This window comes from Dermacentor variabilis, chromosome 7 (assembly GCF_050947875.1).
Source record: "Dermacentor variabilis isolate Ectoservices chromosome 7, ASM5094787v1, whole genome shotgun sequence".
Classification (NCBI taxonomy): Eukaryota; Metazoa; Arthropoda; class Arachnida; order Ixodida; family Ixodidae; genus Dermacentor; species Dermacentor variabilis.
Window position 1 is genome coordinate 43,644,663 of NC_134574.1, and position 16,490 is coordinate 43,661,152.

A 16,490-nucleotide genomic window follows, 5' to 3' on the forward strand; every position below is an offset into this window, starting at 1 on the left:
CCTTCCAGTCTCATAAAGCAAACTCGGGGGGATTCTTGGGCCAAAATGTGCGAAGCTGAAGCCCTGCGGTTATGGCAGGAGACGTTATCGTGGCATCGTCTCTGTCAGCTGGAATAAGAGCAGTGCCGTGCATGTATAGTGCTCGAAAAAGAAAATGTAAATGTCCTGGGTCACCACTTGTTGGTAGCTCGGTTTAGCGGAGGAAAGGATTACGCGTTTTGCCAGGTTTAGAATGGACAGTCGATTGGCTATAGTTAAAGGTAACTGCAGGTTTGGTGAGTGGCAGAGGTGATCGCTCAGTCGGGCAGCCGCCTCGTTTCCAAGAAAGAGCAAGGTGCAATGAACCGCACGACGAGGCAAGGCGCAGTGATGGATGGTCGCTAGATCATCATTATAACTTGGACACCCGACTCTCGTGATCTCGTCCTTATCACGCTTTCGTTTTGCCATCGACATCGCTTCAGTTACGTCATCCTTTTATCGTCATACCGTTGTCATAATATGCTTTCGTCATGTCTACAGGTTAGCTTTAATGCAATCAAGCTGTATTCTTTCAATCGCGACTAAGCCAGCATTATCATGCCATAGTCATCATTGCGTCATCGCCAGACACCCTATCAGGCATGCATTGTCTTGTATTGCCCCCATGCGGTCGTAGCATATACCAGCGTCGCCATTCAAGATTTTTATTCGGCTGTCGTCATATCGCTATCGTCACAACATTGTTGTCACGCACTCGCCATCATTTCATTATGCTCAAGTCACGCTCTCATAGTTAAAACAAACCTCTTCTTTTAAGAATCGTCCTCCCATTGTGAACATGCCGGCGTCGTTATATCACTTTGTCTTCGGCGCTACATTCCTTCATCGTCATTCCATGGTCTTCAGTACGTCAGCGTCATATAGTGTTCGTCCCGCCACCATGTTCATGGGCCACTTTGGCAAGCGTATGTCATCACAATATGGGGCAATACTGGCGTATGTCACATATAAACGAACCAAGGCACGTCGTACAATGACCACTACGCTTGTTAAATAAATCTTACTACATGAATAAGGATCGCCAGTACATTGGTTGAAAGTTTGTCGCCTTACAAGCGACAGTCGTCGTTAGTTGACTTCTGTCGTAATTTGATTTGTGCAAATAAGCCAAAGGTTTCTGGACTTCCGCTTTCATAATTCTTCGTAAACAGCCTCATTTCATTACAAATTGTATATTGTATCCGGTTTAAGATAAAATTTCTATTTTAGGCTTTGCACTGAAGGGAAGTTTGTGCACGCCAGACAACCTTGTGTTGGTGAAAGACGATGGAAGCTTTTTAGCCGTGAACACACTTGTGAAGGTTTTCCTGAATTCGTAAGTGATGCTCTTTAATTACTCAGCCAACTAACCACAGATGCAGAATGTTGACATATTTCATATCTACCAAAATAATAAATAACTAAACATTAAAATTTAATGGGCACCTAATTATCCCTACATGCATGCATGCGAAAGTATTGCGGCCGCGTCAGCAGAAGCCGGGCGACATCCGATGGCGCTACTGGTGCAGTTAGGCGACTCGAGTGGCCACGTCCGAAGAAGCACCACAACATCACGTGACCAACATGTTAGACCAGCAAGCTCTTTAGTTTGGTGAGCTAGTGCGGTGGTTAGCGCTTGCGCGGAGCACCAGTTTGTCGGGTCAGAGGAGGGCAGTGGTGGCACCACTACGTTACCTTCACTGTAAGCAAACAAATCAGTCTTCTCGTACGCTAAAATTGTTGTACTGGAAAAATTGTCGTAGTACACTTTGTTGTACAGGCGTTCACAATGGACAGAAAGTATAGAAATTTGGTCAGGAATAAATAAATGCTTTGTCATACCATTTTTCACTCTAGAGGCGTTAACCATATAAGTGTTACCCTGCACTTGTCTTGAAACAGGATGGACAATTTTATCAATTTCTAAGGTTTACTTAACATTTGAAGGCAGTGCTGAGTTTAAGTCGATTTTATATTCAAAGCCTACTCTTTCCCCTAGAGCTGTCCTCAAAGGCTATCCGAAACTCATTTACTAGCAAGTTACTTCGAGGACACTGAACTACCACACCGATGTGGTCGTGTACAGACAGGAACACCAATATAAACCTACCAATTTCTACAGCGTTAATGTGCCGCTGATCTTATATCAATGCATTTCCAAATAGACAATTCCATATGTCTCGTGATCGAAGGAGTTTGTCGAAAAGTACGCACGTAGAGACTATGATTTGAGGGAATGGGACAATATGGCACAAAAAACTACTTTTGAATAACATCTTTCAGTTATCTTTCTGTGTTACCTAACCATGTCTTCATGTTTCGATCGATACAGGATGGGCATAGATGTAGACGGCGTAGGCGCTGCTGGCTCCTGTCGGAATGATGAAGGACACCTCATGGGAACAGACCTCCACCTCCCTTTGACTTTCTCGGAGTGTACAATGCGTCAGTTGCCAGAAGCAATAAGGTGACAACTAAAACACAGGACATTCATTTAAAAGCGCATTGAGACTGATGATATTAGGAAAGCCATGCACCATCTCAAGTTTCCAGATGTGCATTCGCACACCCTTTCTGAAGCAAACATATGAAACTTTCAGGTTTGTGTTGGCCCGTGTGTGAATTTAGTGACAAAGTAAATTGGAGCTCCGACTAGCGTGACCTTAAAAAGTTGCTGCACCAGTAGAGGCAACAAATAATGCATCCGCACCAAATGTGCACCAAGAGAGAATGGCGCGGAATAACTGACGCAGCTGTGCAACCGACCCCAGTACAAGCTACCCCGCACTTTAATCACCCGCGCAGCTTGCGCCACCACGAGCAACTTGCTCATGCGTGCACAATGTGCACCCTATGCTTACATCAAGCCTCAAATATTGCACAGATTGTAAGTCAGTGAGCAGCAAATTATTCGAATTAAACGATTGACCGGGAAATTACCAGCATATGGTGCTTAATCGCATCAAGGCCGACTTGGATTCTAGGCCTACATTTGATGTTCCGAGGATCATATATGAAAAACGAGCCTTGTCTTTTTATACACTCAGAACGATATAAAAAATGTAATGAAACCAGGGAAAGCATGGAGAAAACTCATTCTTTCATTTATTTGTAATGCTTGTATAGTGAAATAAGAGGAAACGACTGTGGATGGAAAGCTGACCTGCCACATGTGGGAGACGAACCCACACATTTCGTGATACGCGTGCGGTGCTTTAACAATAACGCCTTACTTCCATTCACTTATTCTGTTATTTTTATATGTGTGCAAGACCATCCCTGGAACTTTTAGACAGGGCTGTTACGGCCAAGGTGCTGGATGTGGAACACCCATCTAGCCACAGGCGTTCGGTAGTACGTTAGTTTGGGAGGAGGCCACTGACTCATAAATCCTCGTTTGCTACTTGATGGCAGCAAGACTAGCAAGTTTTTAGCCGATCTATGCAATGAACGGGAACATAGAGAACTCAGAATTCGTCTGTTCTTTTCTTGTTAGTCAGAGCCATACGGATGAACACATACTGAAGGCATGGAGGAAATAATTTATTATTGGAAGTATAGGAAATACGCTGAAATAATAATATGTTCAAAAAGCCTTTCGCATTATTGGTTGCAGAAATGCAAGAGTTTATACTTGTGTACAGATATAGTCAGCATCCAAAGAAAGAAAATTATTTCACGGTTTCTTTCTGTATGTGCGGTATAAGCGTCAAGTACTTTCCTTGTTTACTGCTTGTAAAATGTTCGAAGGCAGTGGCGGCGGATGCTGTTGGTGCAGTATTTGGTATCGCACACTGTCCACGAGTACTGCCCAAGAGGCAGTCTGTCATTACCTGAGTGAATTTTGCTTTCAGAGTATTGTCCGACTACTATTTCTGATAAAGCTGCATTGCACAGCACAGGAGTGCTGACTCATGGAGAGTAAATTACTGGGCTCTAGCGAGCATTTAGTAAATTTTGAAAGTTATGCGAAAGCAGTACAGTACACGGGTAAGCTAAAATACATTCCCCGTCTGTATCTGTGTTTGCCAATTTTCGGCTCTTCGCACCAATTCCTTCCAATGATGAGTAGAAAGGATCGTAACCTGTACTTATCCAGAACTATCAGTACCTAAAGAAGGTGATACAATTCGCCAACGCTTTTATTTTCCGCGCCTCGTTCATAAAGGTTCCATAATGATGATTAGCAATATGCTTTAATAACACCTTATCAACCATCAGTGCAAGCAAACATATTTGCGCAAGAGTGAGTAAAAAATGGCAATGTTCTACCTCTTTTGTGCCGCAGCAAATCAGGTTCTCAGTGTTTGCAAAATGGCACCACCAATGTATAGATCCAGTGTTATCCCATGGAGTTTTAAAAGGAAAACATAATGAGACATCAAAGGGCTAGAACTTGAGATTGGTAGCGTTCTGCATTTTTGCTTAAGAAAGGTATGCCTTACTCAATATGTCATATATTGTCCACAAATTTTACGCAAACTTCCACGCGCGGACAATGCTTCTTTAGAGCAGACAACTTGACGGCAAGGTTGGGAGTGGAACCAATTGAGAAATGGATGCTTACGTTAGAACGCATTTGCACCATCCGCATTGTCTCTCATTATTCAAAGTATTCATGTAATCTTAGAGCTTATTCCTTCAGGCAAAATCTATTTAGGTATTTACATTCTCTCATGAAGGTTGGTGGCTGGTATGTACTTTCAGTGCATCCTGTGGACTGTCTGCAACGCTGTGGGCTTGGAATCTAAATATTTCCGCCTTGAAATAATTGCCCATTGGTGCCGTGGGGCTCCTAATAAATGTGAGCAACTGCTATAAAAGTTTCAACAGCCAATGTTGGCGTTGGCATATTATTTGCGAAGGCAGCCGGCCAAAACATAGAGCGCTTAAGAACGAAAAAGCTTTGTGAATTCGGCTCTTACATATGGTGTATGTGGTAGGTACTTCAGATAGCACACAACCAGATTATTATATCGTCTACATCTAGTTCAGCGGCTCTTATATTCGCTATGTTCTTTACAGGAAGCTGACATGCCTAAGGAAGATTGCTTCTTCAAAGTCAGCCAAGACTCTTCCAATACCTCCGTTGATTTCAAGAGTGGCATATTGTTCAGCGTTGAGCTTAGGACACTGTGACGTAAGCATTTAGGGTCACAAGGTTTTGAGAATTTTTACGTATGTCTTTCCATAGTTGACGCATGTCAATATTATGGCGCTCAGGTATATGAAGAAGGCTATTCGAGCCGGACCGCGTCATAGGCACATAACACCAGGCGGTAATTGTGGTGAATGGTTCCCATTTGCTCAAGCGCATTTAGCCCTGTGTCAGAGAATGTTTAGGACAAATAATCACAGCCTTTCTTTTAATGTTCCTACGAACAAACTCGATGAGCTGATTCAATTTTTTTACGTTGCTGGTTGAACTACTCTATGTATTGTGAACTAGATATATGATTCATATTTAAACGAGCGCCAAAAACACGGACAAGGGAGGACACAGGACGAGCGGACACAGGACAGCGCTCGTCTTGTGCCCTCCCTTGTCCGTGTTTTTTGGCGCTGTTTTAAATATGAATGATCCGTACCAACTAGCTCGCACCCAAACCCTTCTGGGTCATCAAATGTATGACACCGGATTCTAATGAGGCTAGGCCAAAATAGGTGTGCGTTCAGGTAACTAGGAATTGAATTAATTTTTCTGCGGTTACAAGCTTACATGCCCCTGGAATACCGGTAGTCTTAGGTAGTGCAACTAGGTGTGCAGTTTCACCGTCATGACAGCGCCATCGTCAATATGCAATGACATATTGGGTCTCAACTCTTCATTCAACCAATGCAAATATTGTGCTGCAAAGCTGCATAGGCCAGTAAAGAATAATTTTTCTTACCAGTGCTGTCCCTTCTATTGATAAAGTGCTTTCTACACGCATGAAGAAGCTCTGCAGCGCTGTTTCAATGTGGTAAATATTGTTATGCTTTATTGTACTATACGTGAGTTAATGCTGCTGTGGACGCCTAGTACAAGTATTTCTAGCTTTTATGCTTTCGGGAATGCAAAATATCACTGTAAAGGTTCTATCCAATAATGATATCCTTTAGCTTCGACAAACAGCGTCTTATCAACTAAATATGATTGTTCAATGGTGCCCTGAAATGTATATTGCCGGGGATTGCGCAAATGTCACCAACACTTATAGCATAATGAAAAGTCGCAACAGCGTTTGTATTATTATCGCTTCCCATACTGCTTGACACATTGAAATATCACAACATTCCACTGCGTTCAAAGCCTCTATAAAAAGTGTTTGGCACTTCTGCTGTTCGGGGGCCGCGGGCTGCTCGAGTCAGGCTAGGTACTCCGGAGGTAAAAGCGATGCTCCGCCAGAGGGGATGCGTCGCTTTAATCACTCACGAAGGCGATAAGCTGCGAAAGTCCTGACCATCGGGAAAAGGCAAAGCTACAAAATTTCAGCATAGCTTAAGTGACTCTTATGAGCCGGCACCGGAACTAGAGGTGTTCATGTCAACACAAATACAACGTGCACTACGACATGCACTTGGCGGAGCGTCACGGGTAGCGCCCGTCTCAGGCGTAGCCTCCGCTGAGGTTGCGTAGTCCCGTACCTCCACAGTGCCCGGCTTTGAAGACGGAGTGCTAGCAGCAAAAAGTATATGAAGGGCGGTATTCGAATGCCATTGACTGCACTTCTATGGGAGACAATCTTATACTTCTTGTCCGAAAAATATTCGGAAATCTGCAGTCCTTAATGGAAAATACCAAAAAATCGTGCTCCAATACACGCTGTTAAGGTGGTTGGCAAGCGAAGCTGTGGTATAACCTGATGCGGTAGACCAATGTAACACGCTGAGCCTGAGCACGACGCCGTCTTGCACATCGGCGTTGCTGTTCCCGTCTCGGTGCATCGTGTTGACGCTCCTCTTCATGGCCTATGCGTGGCCTTCCTATAGCACCATCAAAACACAAATGAAATCTTTTACTAGGTGAGTTAGTCTTTTGAATATGAAAGTGTAGTGGCGTCACGCCCTTCTCTGTGTGCTGCATTTGCCGCTTCCCGGCAACTGCAGCTCATGCAAGCATAATCTTTACCGGGAAATGTATGCGGCAAACGCTACTTGCTTCGCGTTGTTCGAACGCGCCCTATATTCCATCATGTGTTTTTGACATTTGTTTGGTGCTTTTATTCATTGAAACGAATGATGAGGCCCTATAACGTAAATCTACTCAAACCTGTTTCTATTACAATATCCTCACGTCAAATTTACGTAAGCACCGACGCCAGCATCGGGCGGTAAACCACAGCGTTATTTGAAATGCCAATCGAACGCACTGCTCGTTTATAGAAAGTCACTTGTTTTCTTTCAAAGCGAACGGAGCTGCCTCAGATTGAGAAGATTTTCTGATCGAATTGGCTGACAAAATGAGAAGAGCACGTTCATGTGGAGAGGGTTTCAATGGATCGAAGCCAGCAGAGCGAAAGCACAGAACCTGATGAATAGGGTGGTGCCGGCATGTGCGATTAATCCGCTTTCCCTTACTTGCGGTGGCTGGTCGAAAATTGTGGCGGCGTGCACCTGAACGTAAAAAGTGCCACCAGAACACATCCTCAGCAAAGAATAGTTGGCATGGTAATGTCGTATGCGTGCCCAAAGGGCATGATAACGTTATAGTTCCACTGAAGAATGTTTATTATGCTCAAATATGTCCATGCTCTGTGACCACAGTGAGTGGCTAGTGCCAGAGCTACCGGGGGGCAGCCATTTTCTATTCTTTTCGGCACGGGGCAGTCTCCGGCTATTTAGCAAGTAAAATCAGTTTTCTTAGGCTTATTAAAGCGTCTTTACCGCGTACACATCACTTTGTCGCGGTGACTTCTTGCGAATTTGACATGTCGCGTGAAAGACAGGCGAAATTGGTCCAGCCCGAATACTTTTGATCACTGACACCGTATTTGCAGGAAAAAGGCGTCGCATCAAAAATAATTTTGTTGCCTTTGTTCGGTACAATCATGCATAAGAAGTGTTCACACATCATATCAAAAGCTTCGGAAGAACCCGGTTTTCATTCTCATTTTTGTGAACTTTTCCATTTCAAGATGCGAGTAAAACAGCTAGCCCAGTTGCCCATTCTGTTAAAGTAAGTTAACTGTTTGCCCTACGTAAACTAGGACCGCAAGTATTCTTTCTTATACTCCTCGTCTCTCACATAGACGCTGAGCCGACTAACGTGCAATGGCCATACTCAGTCCTATGTGACAGGACGCCACATGGTAGCAAGGTCTAAGTAATTGACTTCATTCTTTTTTACGCAGGTCAGCACCGTTAAAATGACCCCAAATGATTGTTTACATTCTATAAATCAATCCTGCCTATATTAGCACCAGTAACAAATCACCCCAAATCTTTAATTACATTCACTCGCTCAATACTGCTCTATATTACTGGCTCCACTCGTTTCATAACGCCTGTTTATGCCTGAAATGTAAACAGTGAAGTGTCGCTGTGTTAGGGCAAATTATGGTGTCAAGAACTCGTAGCCCCATTGAAGCTTCAACGTACTCACCTCGATTGGGATTTCTTTGACGAAAAGGAGAGGTTCTTCCTACTGGCAATGAAGAAGAACAGAGGCATAGAAAGAAATAGAACAATGGCAGGAAGTTTAAGCAGACGCACGTCCGGTTTACTACCCTGCAGTGGGCGAAGAGGTATGAGAACGACGAGCGACAAAGAGAGCAGATAGAGAAAGAATAACATTCTAAGTAATGTGCAGAGCAGCCACTCAGGCACCAAATATCTGCTCACACGTTCGTTGGGTTTTCTCACGAGGTTCAGCTCAAATAATGGACGAGTTAATGGTGCATATAGATTGCCTTCTTTGTCAGAATGCCTAATTGCAGACCAACGCTATATTTTCCTGGAATATGCATGTTACTGCTGTAAGGGCGACCTGGAATAATGAGAGAGGCATCAACTGTTTTTTGGCTGTGCTAAAAGCTGTAGAAGTGCAGTAAAATGGAAATGTGTGTGGCCATTACTGCGCGCCACCAAGCACACTCACTGTGCAGGCAAACACTCAAGTTATTACAATCGCAAAAGGTCAGCGCATTTCCTAACGCTGCAGTTCACCCTCAAAGGAGCCTACACAAGGTAATATTGCCACGTGGCAGTATTAGGCAAGCATACACGTATGTACAAGGTATGCACAAGTTGCAGCAACTGCGTACACAAGATGGCTGCCCAAACTAGCCTAATGCTCTTCTCGCCAAATCATCGATTTTGTTCATGGGCACATTATGCCCCACTGCTAAGAAAATTACACCCCAGTTGGAACGCCGTAGTGTCGGCGGTAATGTTTATGGAGGCGAAGTCGCGGCGAAGTAGGGTTTCAGCCTAGACACGTGGGCAACATTAATAGGCACAGGGGCGGACAATGAACGTCACTTGAGCGGAAATACTTCGCTGTTTACTTCGCCGAACTGGAGCAGGGTCTTGTAAGGCCCTCTGTAGAGAGGGAAATGTTTTTAAGACAATTCTATGCGGTGGCATGGTGTCCATAAAAAAGCTGGGGACTCAGGGAAGAAAAGAACGTCCAGGTGGCGGCTCTCGTGCCTCCTCCTCGGTGCAACCTGTGAGGCAGTGAGCCGTGAATGGGCAAATCGGGCGAGCTTTACGAGCGCGGCCGAAAATGTCACGGGCACACTCAATTGGAAGGTTTGTCGTGAGCGGAAGGCGTGTATCGAAGGGAAAGTTTGTTGGCGGCCGAACAGCAGATAAAATGGAGAAAAACAAGCGATGTCTTCACGGAAGGAATTATATGCAAATGTTATGTAGGATAACGTGTCGTACCACTCACTGTTACATGGATAACATCTCCGTCAACGACTGGTTGAGCCACTGAGTTAGTCCATCGAATTTCGGGTGACATACGGTGGAGAGTTTGAGCACGGCAGAATAGCAACTAATAAGAGCTACGAAACGCGGGACAAGAAGGAGCACGCGCGATCACTAAGCAGCTGCCTCGGTGCATCGTGCTGTAGTATGACGTCATACAGACGGAAATACGCAACATCCACAGCGAAGCCTGTCGGCAATGCTTGCGTGATGGTATAATACATCGTGTTGTTAGTCGTGACAGCAATCTATTTGTTGCCGATTTAATACGCACAAAAAGGGTCTATGAGATCAATATCGACGCGAAAGAACGGTTCGCAAGGCGCATCACTGGGGCTTAGCCGTCCAGCGCGTAATGCCGCAGGTCGTTTGTCGCGCTGACGGAGTGAACAGGCAGCAACTTAGTGGCGCACGGAGCGATAAAAGCCGGGTCAGGCTAACTGGCGTCGTACACGGTCGTACATAGGTGAGACACCGAGGTGGCGTGCTGTGGCTGCGTCACGTAGCTGCTCAAGAACTTTTACCCAAAGATGGCGAGATAGGACGTGCCAAAGTTCGGGGTCATCATGGCGAAAATTGCGTCGGCGCAGAATGCCGTCACGGTGTAGGAATGCGCTGACAGCGGGTTCAGGATGCACATAAGCTAAGCGATCGAGGAGACGTAGAGTCATCCAGGCATTGTTCATTCCATTGTTACGCAAGTCTAAAATGCCTAGGACGCAAACATCGCAGTCGCCGGCATCATGGTCTGGATTGTCGATTGGATGACGGGGGAGACAGTCGGCGTCCTTATGTAAACGGGCAGATTTGTATAGAACTTTCAAATGTATTCTTGTAGCTTCATCGCCCACCAACCCAGTCATCCAGTCAGGCCTTTCAGCGATAATAGCCAGCACGGGGCATGGTAATCAGTTATAACGAAAAATGGGTGACCAAAAACGTAAGGCCGGAACTTGGCTACGGGCCATACCAATACCAGGCACTCGCCGTCCAAGATACAAAACTTCCGTTGTATGGGCCAGAGAAGGCGGCTAGCATATGTAATTATGCACTTTGCGTTGTTCTGATGTTGAACGAGAACAGCTTCTGTTTTATGGTCGCTGGCATCCGTGGATTTCACAAGTACCTAATGATTCGTATTGAGCAAGCAATGGGGGAGCTGTTCGCAAGCGGACGACGGCAGTGAAGACGCCTGCATGCACAGGGTCCCATCAGAAGAAAACATCATTTTCGAGTACGTCATTTAGCGGTCTGGTGGTGTCGGCAACGTTCTTGACTAATCGATGGAAATTGGAGCGCAGCCCAACAAAGTTTCTGATATCTGCTATGGATGACGGTAGAGGAAAGTGCTCGATGGCGCGAACCTTGTCAGGGTGAGGTAGAACTCATGTGGCATGAACAAGGTAGCCGAGAACATCAATCTGGTGACAGCCAGAGGGTCACTTAGATAAGCTGAGTTTCAGGCTAGTACGTAGCAAGAGAGGCTGACAGACGCGTAAGAAGACTCTCAAATGTGGGCCAAAAATCTATCATATCGTCTAAGTACCATAAGAAAAGTGTACCATTTATTGCCTCCAAGTAGAGTCCAGCATTCGCTCAAAGGGGCATTTCAAAGACCAAACGGCATAACCTTGAATTGATAAGGGCTAACCTGTGTTACCTAAGCGCTCTTTTGCGGTTCATGTCTTCTACAGAGATCTGCGAATATTCAGAGCAAAGGTGTATGCACGAGAAGTACTTGGCTCAATGCAGCCAGTCCAAGGCGAAATCAATACGTGACAGCGGGTAGACGTCTCTGCGCGTGATCCTATTAAGATGTCGGTAATCGACGCAAAAGCGCCAGCTGCAGCCCTTCTTTTGAATAATGGCAACTGGGGACGCCCACGGACTAGACGAATGTTCGATGACGCCTTTAGTCAGCATTTTTTCTACCTCATGCTTTATAGCTTGACGTTTGGCATGTGAAAAGTGGTAAGGACGTCGGCGTATGGAATTATCGTCTCCGTTATACATACGGTGAGTTACCACTGACGTCAGACCTAAGGGATTATCACCAAAATAAAATAAAATGTCGTGATACCCTTCTTTTGTAGCGCTTGTGTGAAGAAATTTGAGCGGAGTTCCCCATTGTATTCTGTACTTATTCCGTGTACCAGGCTGCTAAGATATTGTTACGTGTATGAGATTGTAGTGTATGCGTATGAGATGGAAGTGTATGAGTTACTGTTTGAGATCGCAGTACTTACAAATAAATAAATGAATAAATAAAAAAGACGTGACATGTGTATGCAGCCTGCGTTGAAAGAACGCTAGGTGCGATCATCTCGCTCAGGCCGTCTGGTTCAGGAGTTAACTGACCAAACTTTCCTAGGGGTAATGATCGAACTTCCGCGTCTAATACGGTTATCTCACAATGATCAATAGGTGTGGTACTGGCAAGAGGCATATGACGGTGGAAGATGACGGCCACTCTGGATAACCTTCGCGGAGTAGTTAAAGTTCAGAAGGACTGTGGTACGGCTCTCTTCAACAGCGCATAGGGTGCGCGAAAAAGTGACGTTTCTTTCGAGCATTATGTGAGTGTTCGAACACGCCACATAAACGTCACCAGTAGCAGGTAGAAATGAGGTCACATTTATCTACGAGGTGGCTTGCGGTGGCAGGCGGATGTCATCGAGGACACATAAGCATGGCTACGACTTTTGTAGAACGTTGCAGCCCTTGGCCAGTTGCACTTGAATCACGGCGGATGCACAGTCGTAGAGGGCCGCATAAGAAGATAAGAAGTCTGCTCCTAGGATAATGTAGTGAAGACACAGTTCTAAAGTTGCAATAAAAAAAGTGGCAAGGTGTCCTGCGATGCAGACGCGAACAGTGCGCATTCCGAGCCGGCTAGGTGTTGCTCCATCGCCAACCCGGAGGGTTCGTGATGCGGCAGGTGTGAGGACTTTGTTTAGGCGGCAGCGCAATCGGAAACTCATCACAGATCGTTGCGCCGCAGTGTAGTTTAACGCGGGAATGTTTGCGCCATTGACTATAACGTCAATGAAGTTTTGTCGTGCTGGTAAAGTGAGCAGTGCATTTTTAGGACAAATCATCAATGCAGCAACCCCTACGGGAGCTGCAGCAGTTAGCTTTCCTGGGAAGAGTGTCGCAGGTTTATTGGGGACGGTGGGCAATGAGCCTGAGGCGATGAGAACGACGGCTGACGAGGTGGTGGCGAATGAGACCAGTGACAGCGTAATGACGGTGACGAACTACTGCATGTAGCAGTAGCGTTGGCTGTGGGCCGTTGTGGCCAAACGAAGATTCGAAACGGCGTAGGTTCAGTGCCGAACGGTACTAACCTTAAGTCAGTTGTGGAAACGAAAAGGCTGAACTGCTGAAAGTTGAACTGGCTGGGCGCTTGCCGTGTGAAGAGAAAACCCAAAAAGTGGCGTCTTATCTTTTTCGTAAAGCGCGAGAGAGGCGTTTGTTTAGGACAGACACGGCTGCTCCAGTATCAATTAGTGTAACGGTAGTGACGGCGTCAGCAGTAAGGTCCTCAACACTCGAAGGTGACAATGGAAGACTTGTACAGATCGATGGCGATGCAGTTCCTGCCTCCTGTACTGCGGCGCTTTGTTTTCCTTCTGTGTGTGAAGGGCACCGACGCATGGGGAACAACGAGCAGCGACGCGGGGAAGGTGAACAACGTGTAAGGAACGGGCGCTCGGCTGGTGGCCTGTTCGACTGCCCACTAAAATAAGTGTCGTGGAAAGGTTGCACACCGGTGTAGGGAGGAGACTGCACAAACCTATGAGAGTGCAGCATGCGGCGGCGGCAGAGTCGAGCAACATGGCCGGGTATACCGCACGCACAACATATGGGCATGTTGTCATGCGTGTGCCAAGGATTAGCAAAGGCAGGAGCAGGTCGATGAACAGGATGATGAATGGGTTGTAGCGGCCGTGGATGTAGCGCAACGAATGGTTGACGAGGAGGCTGCGCGGCGACGGATGCGTAAGTGGTGCAGCGACAGGGTACTACTGATGCTGCATTGGTAGAGCCTCAGCAAATGACTCGCCTGGACGTTGAGGCGAGCTGTGTAGGAGGCTGTTGCGGCAGCCGCCGCTGTTGGAAGGCTCAGCGAAAGGTAGTAGAGAAAGCTGACGTGGAACTTCCTCGCGCACCAAAGCTTGGATTCGTGTGAGCAGGGGGGTGCAATCAGAAAAGACTGTCATGGAATAGAGGGCCTCGTCACTCACTGAGGGGCGCCTGGTCAAATCGTGCTGCCTCCGCAACTCGTCGTAGCTTTGGCCCAAGTTTATGAGCTCTGCTACGGTGTGCGGACTCTTGCCGATCAACATTTGGAAAATGGCATCGGCGATTCCCTTCAGAATGTGCTTCAATTTGTCATTTTCGGGCTTAGAAGCATCCACACGTCCGTATCGGTCCAGAACATCTTCGATATAACAGGTGAATGTTTAGCCTGGTTGTTGCGCTCACTCTCGTAACCGCTGCTCGGCGCGCAACTTGTGGATGGCGGGGCGACAGAAAATTTCAGCGAAACTGATCTTGAACGCGGACCATGGCTGAAAGTCAGGTTTCTCATATTTAAACCACAGGAGAGCCACTCCCACAAGGTAGAAGATGACGGAATTCAACTTGGCGGTATCGTGCCACCAATTGTGCAAGCTCAGCCGTTCGTATGTAGACAACCAGGCATTGGCGTCCTGTTCATCCATACTGCTGAAAGCCGCTGGATGGCATTGTGGGAGAGAGCCAGAGCAGGCAACGGAGGGTGGCGGCGACGTCGGCTGGGGAGAGTCAGGCATGAGGGGAGGTAGATCCCAGACCGGAGTTCCAGTGTGTAGATGTTCTTGAATACCCGCGCGTTCCAACAACTATATTGGGGTGTATTGAAAAGTTTAGATGGTAGCGTCTATTCGTAACCGAGAAGGCAGGTGAGGCAGAGCAGGAAGAGCTGGTTGCCCAAGGACTCACACACGTGCTACGCGCTGGCAATACGACTGGCCCACTGGTTGCATTGAGGGCATTGAACAGACGATCCGGCTGTCCTTGTCCTTGTGCTCTTCTTCTTCATTGCAAAATAAATAAATAAAATAAAAATAAAAATAATGTCATCGACGAATGATACAGCAACTTCGGCCACACTACCTTTGGGCAGGGCTGTTCTTTCGGCACAATGGGTAAGACAGTCTGCAGCCTCAAAGATCCACGCATACCCCAATGTTGGCGCGGGAATTGGTCCCAACAATTTAATTCAGATTTGTTGCAATAGTGGGCGAGGAGTCTTGGATTGGGGGTCTTGTTGCTGATGCCCTTGGTAGCAGACAGTGGTGTCATGTCTTCGCGTAGTGGGCGATGTCGGCGGACAGGCGCGGCCAATACTACTTCTGTTGTGTTCTTGCGAGCGCACGAGAAACCCAAGTTGCCCGGCTGTGTAAACATCCTGTAGAAGGATCGACATTTGGGCGAGTTGGTACTGGTTGAACATCTTGAAGGGGCAGCGCGAAAAAACGACGACTGAAGGCAGGAACACACAGGACAGCGCTGAACTCACAACTAACTTTATTCGAAGGCATAGGCGCTCATAGGCGCTCACATAGGCGCTCACTAACGGGTAATGCCTACTCGCATGTCGCGCGGCATTGCTCTGAGCATGGGTGCACTCCAATATATAAAGACAACACAATACTTTTCACGCACAAAAATCAGACTACGAGGGAGATTAATGAGGCCTTCTATATCAGAAAAAAAGGGTCGCGCTGTGTAAGCATGCCATCGATAAATTTGCATGATAGTGAATTTGAATTTTTAAGCAGCTCCATAACGTAGTATTAGATTAAATGGTTTCGCGTGTTTTTTTGTTTTTTTGCCTGCGCACTGATATGACGCCATGGATGGGAGAGCACGTGGCTATGGGTTGTGTACTTAAGTGTATGTATGCCTTCGAATAAAGTTAGTTATGAGTTCAGCGCTGTCCTGTGTGTTCCTGCCTTCAGTCGTCGTTTTTTCGCGCTGCCCCTTCAAGATGTGTAAACATCATGTGGATCGTGAAGGACTTATGTGTGGAGTCCTGCATTTGAGCGGACTGGACAGAAGTTCTTCATTACGAGCATGCAGTCCTCTAGCAAATGGGAAGATAATCCACGCCTAAGCAACCTCGGAACGTGGTCGGTCTCGCCTTGCAAATGCCTAGCATGGCGTCTTAGTTCTGGGATTGCTCGCTGTTGTTCGGCGAAGTAGACGGCGCATAATTTTCCCAGGAAGGTGGACTCGCCCTTGTCACCTAACGGTGACGGATTCATGGTAGTGCTTGAAAGGCAATCGGCATCAGTCTTTCCGTCGGGACTAGTAGACCACGATGACGTAAATTATTCCACTCTAAGCCTCCACCACGCTAGGCGTCCTAAACGATCCTTTAAATTTGCCAGCCAGCACAAATACATTATGTTCGCTAATAAATTAGAAAGGCCTACGATATAGGTAATGACGAAACTTTTCCGTAGCTCATATGATGGGTAGGTTTTTTTTGGCCTAGTAAATTT

General features: G+C 46.5%; 1 protein-coding gene across 6 annotated transcripts in view; it reads left to right on the forward strand.

Annotated features, from left to right (window-relative positions):
- The window catches only part of LOC142587412 (uncharacterized), a 116,242-nt gene that overhangs the window by 82,826 nt on the left and 16,926 nt on the right, over positions 1-16,490 (forward strand). For all 6 annotated transcript variants that reach the window (XM_075698414.1, XM_075698412.1, XM_075698413.1 and 3 more), the window contains 3 exons: positions 1,252-1,357; positions 2,357-2,491; positions 5,050-5,164. In XM_075698414.1, coding sequence (XP_075554529.1) covers positions 1,252-1,357; positions 2,357-2,491; positions 5,050-5,164 — 356 coding nt within the window. The remainder of the gene's footprint in view (positions 1-1,251; positions 1,358-2,356; positions 2,492-5,049; positions 5,165-16,490) is intronic.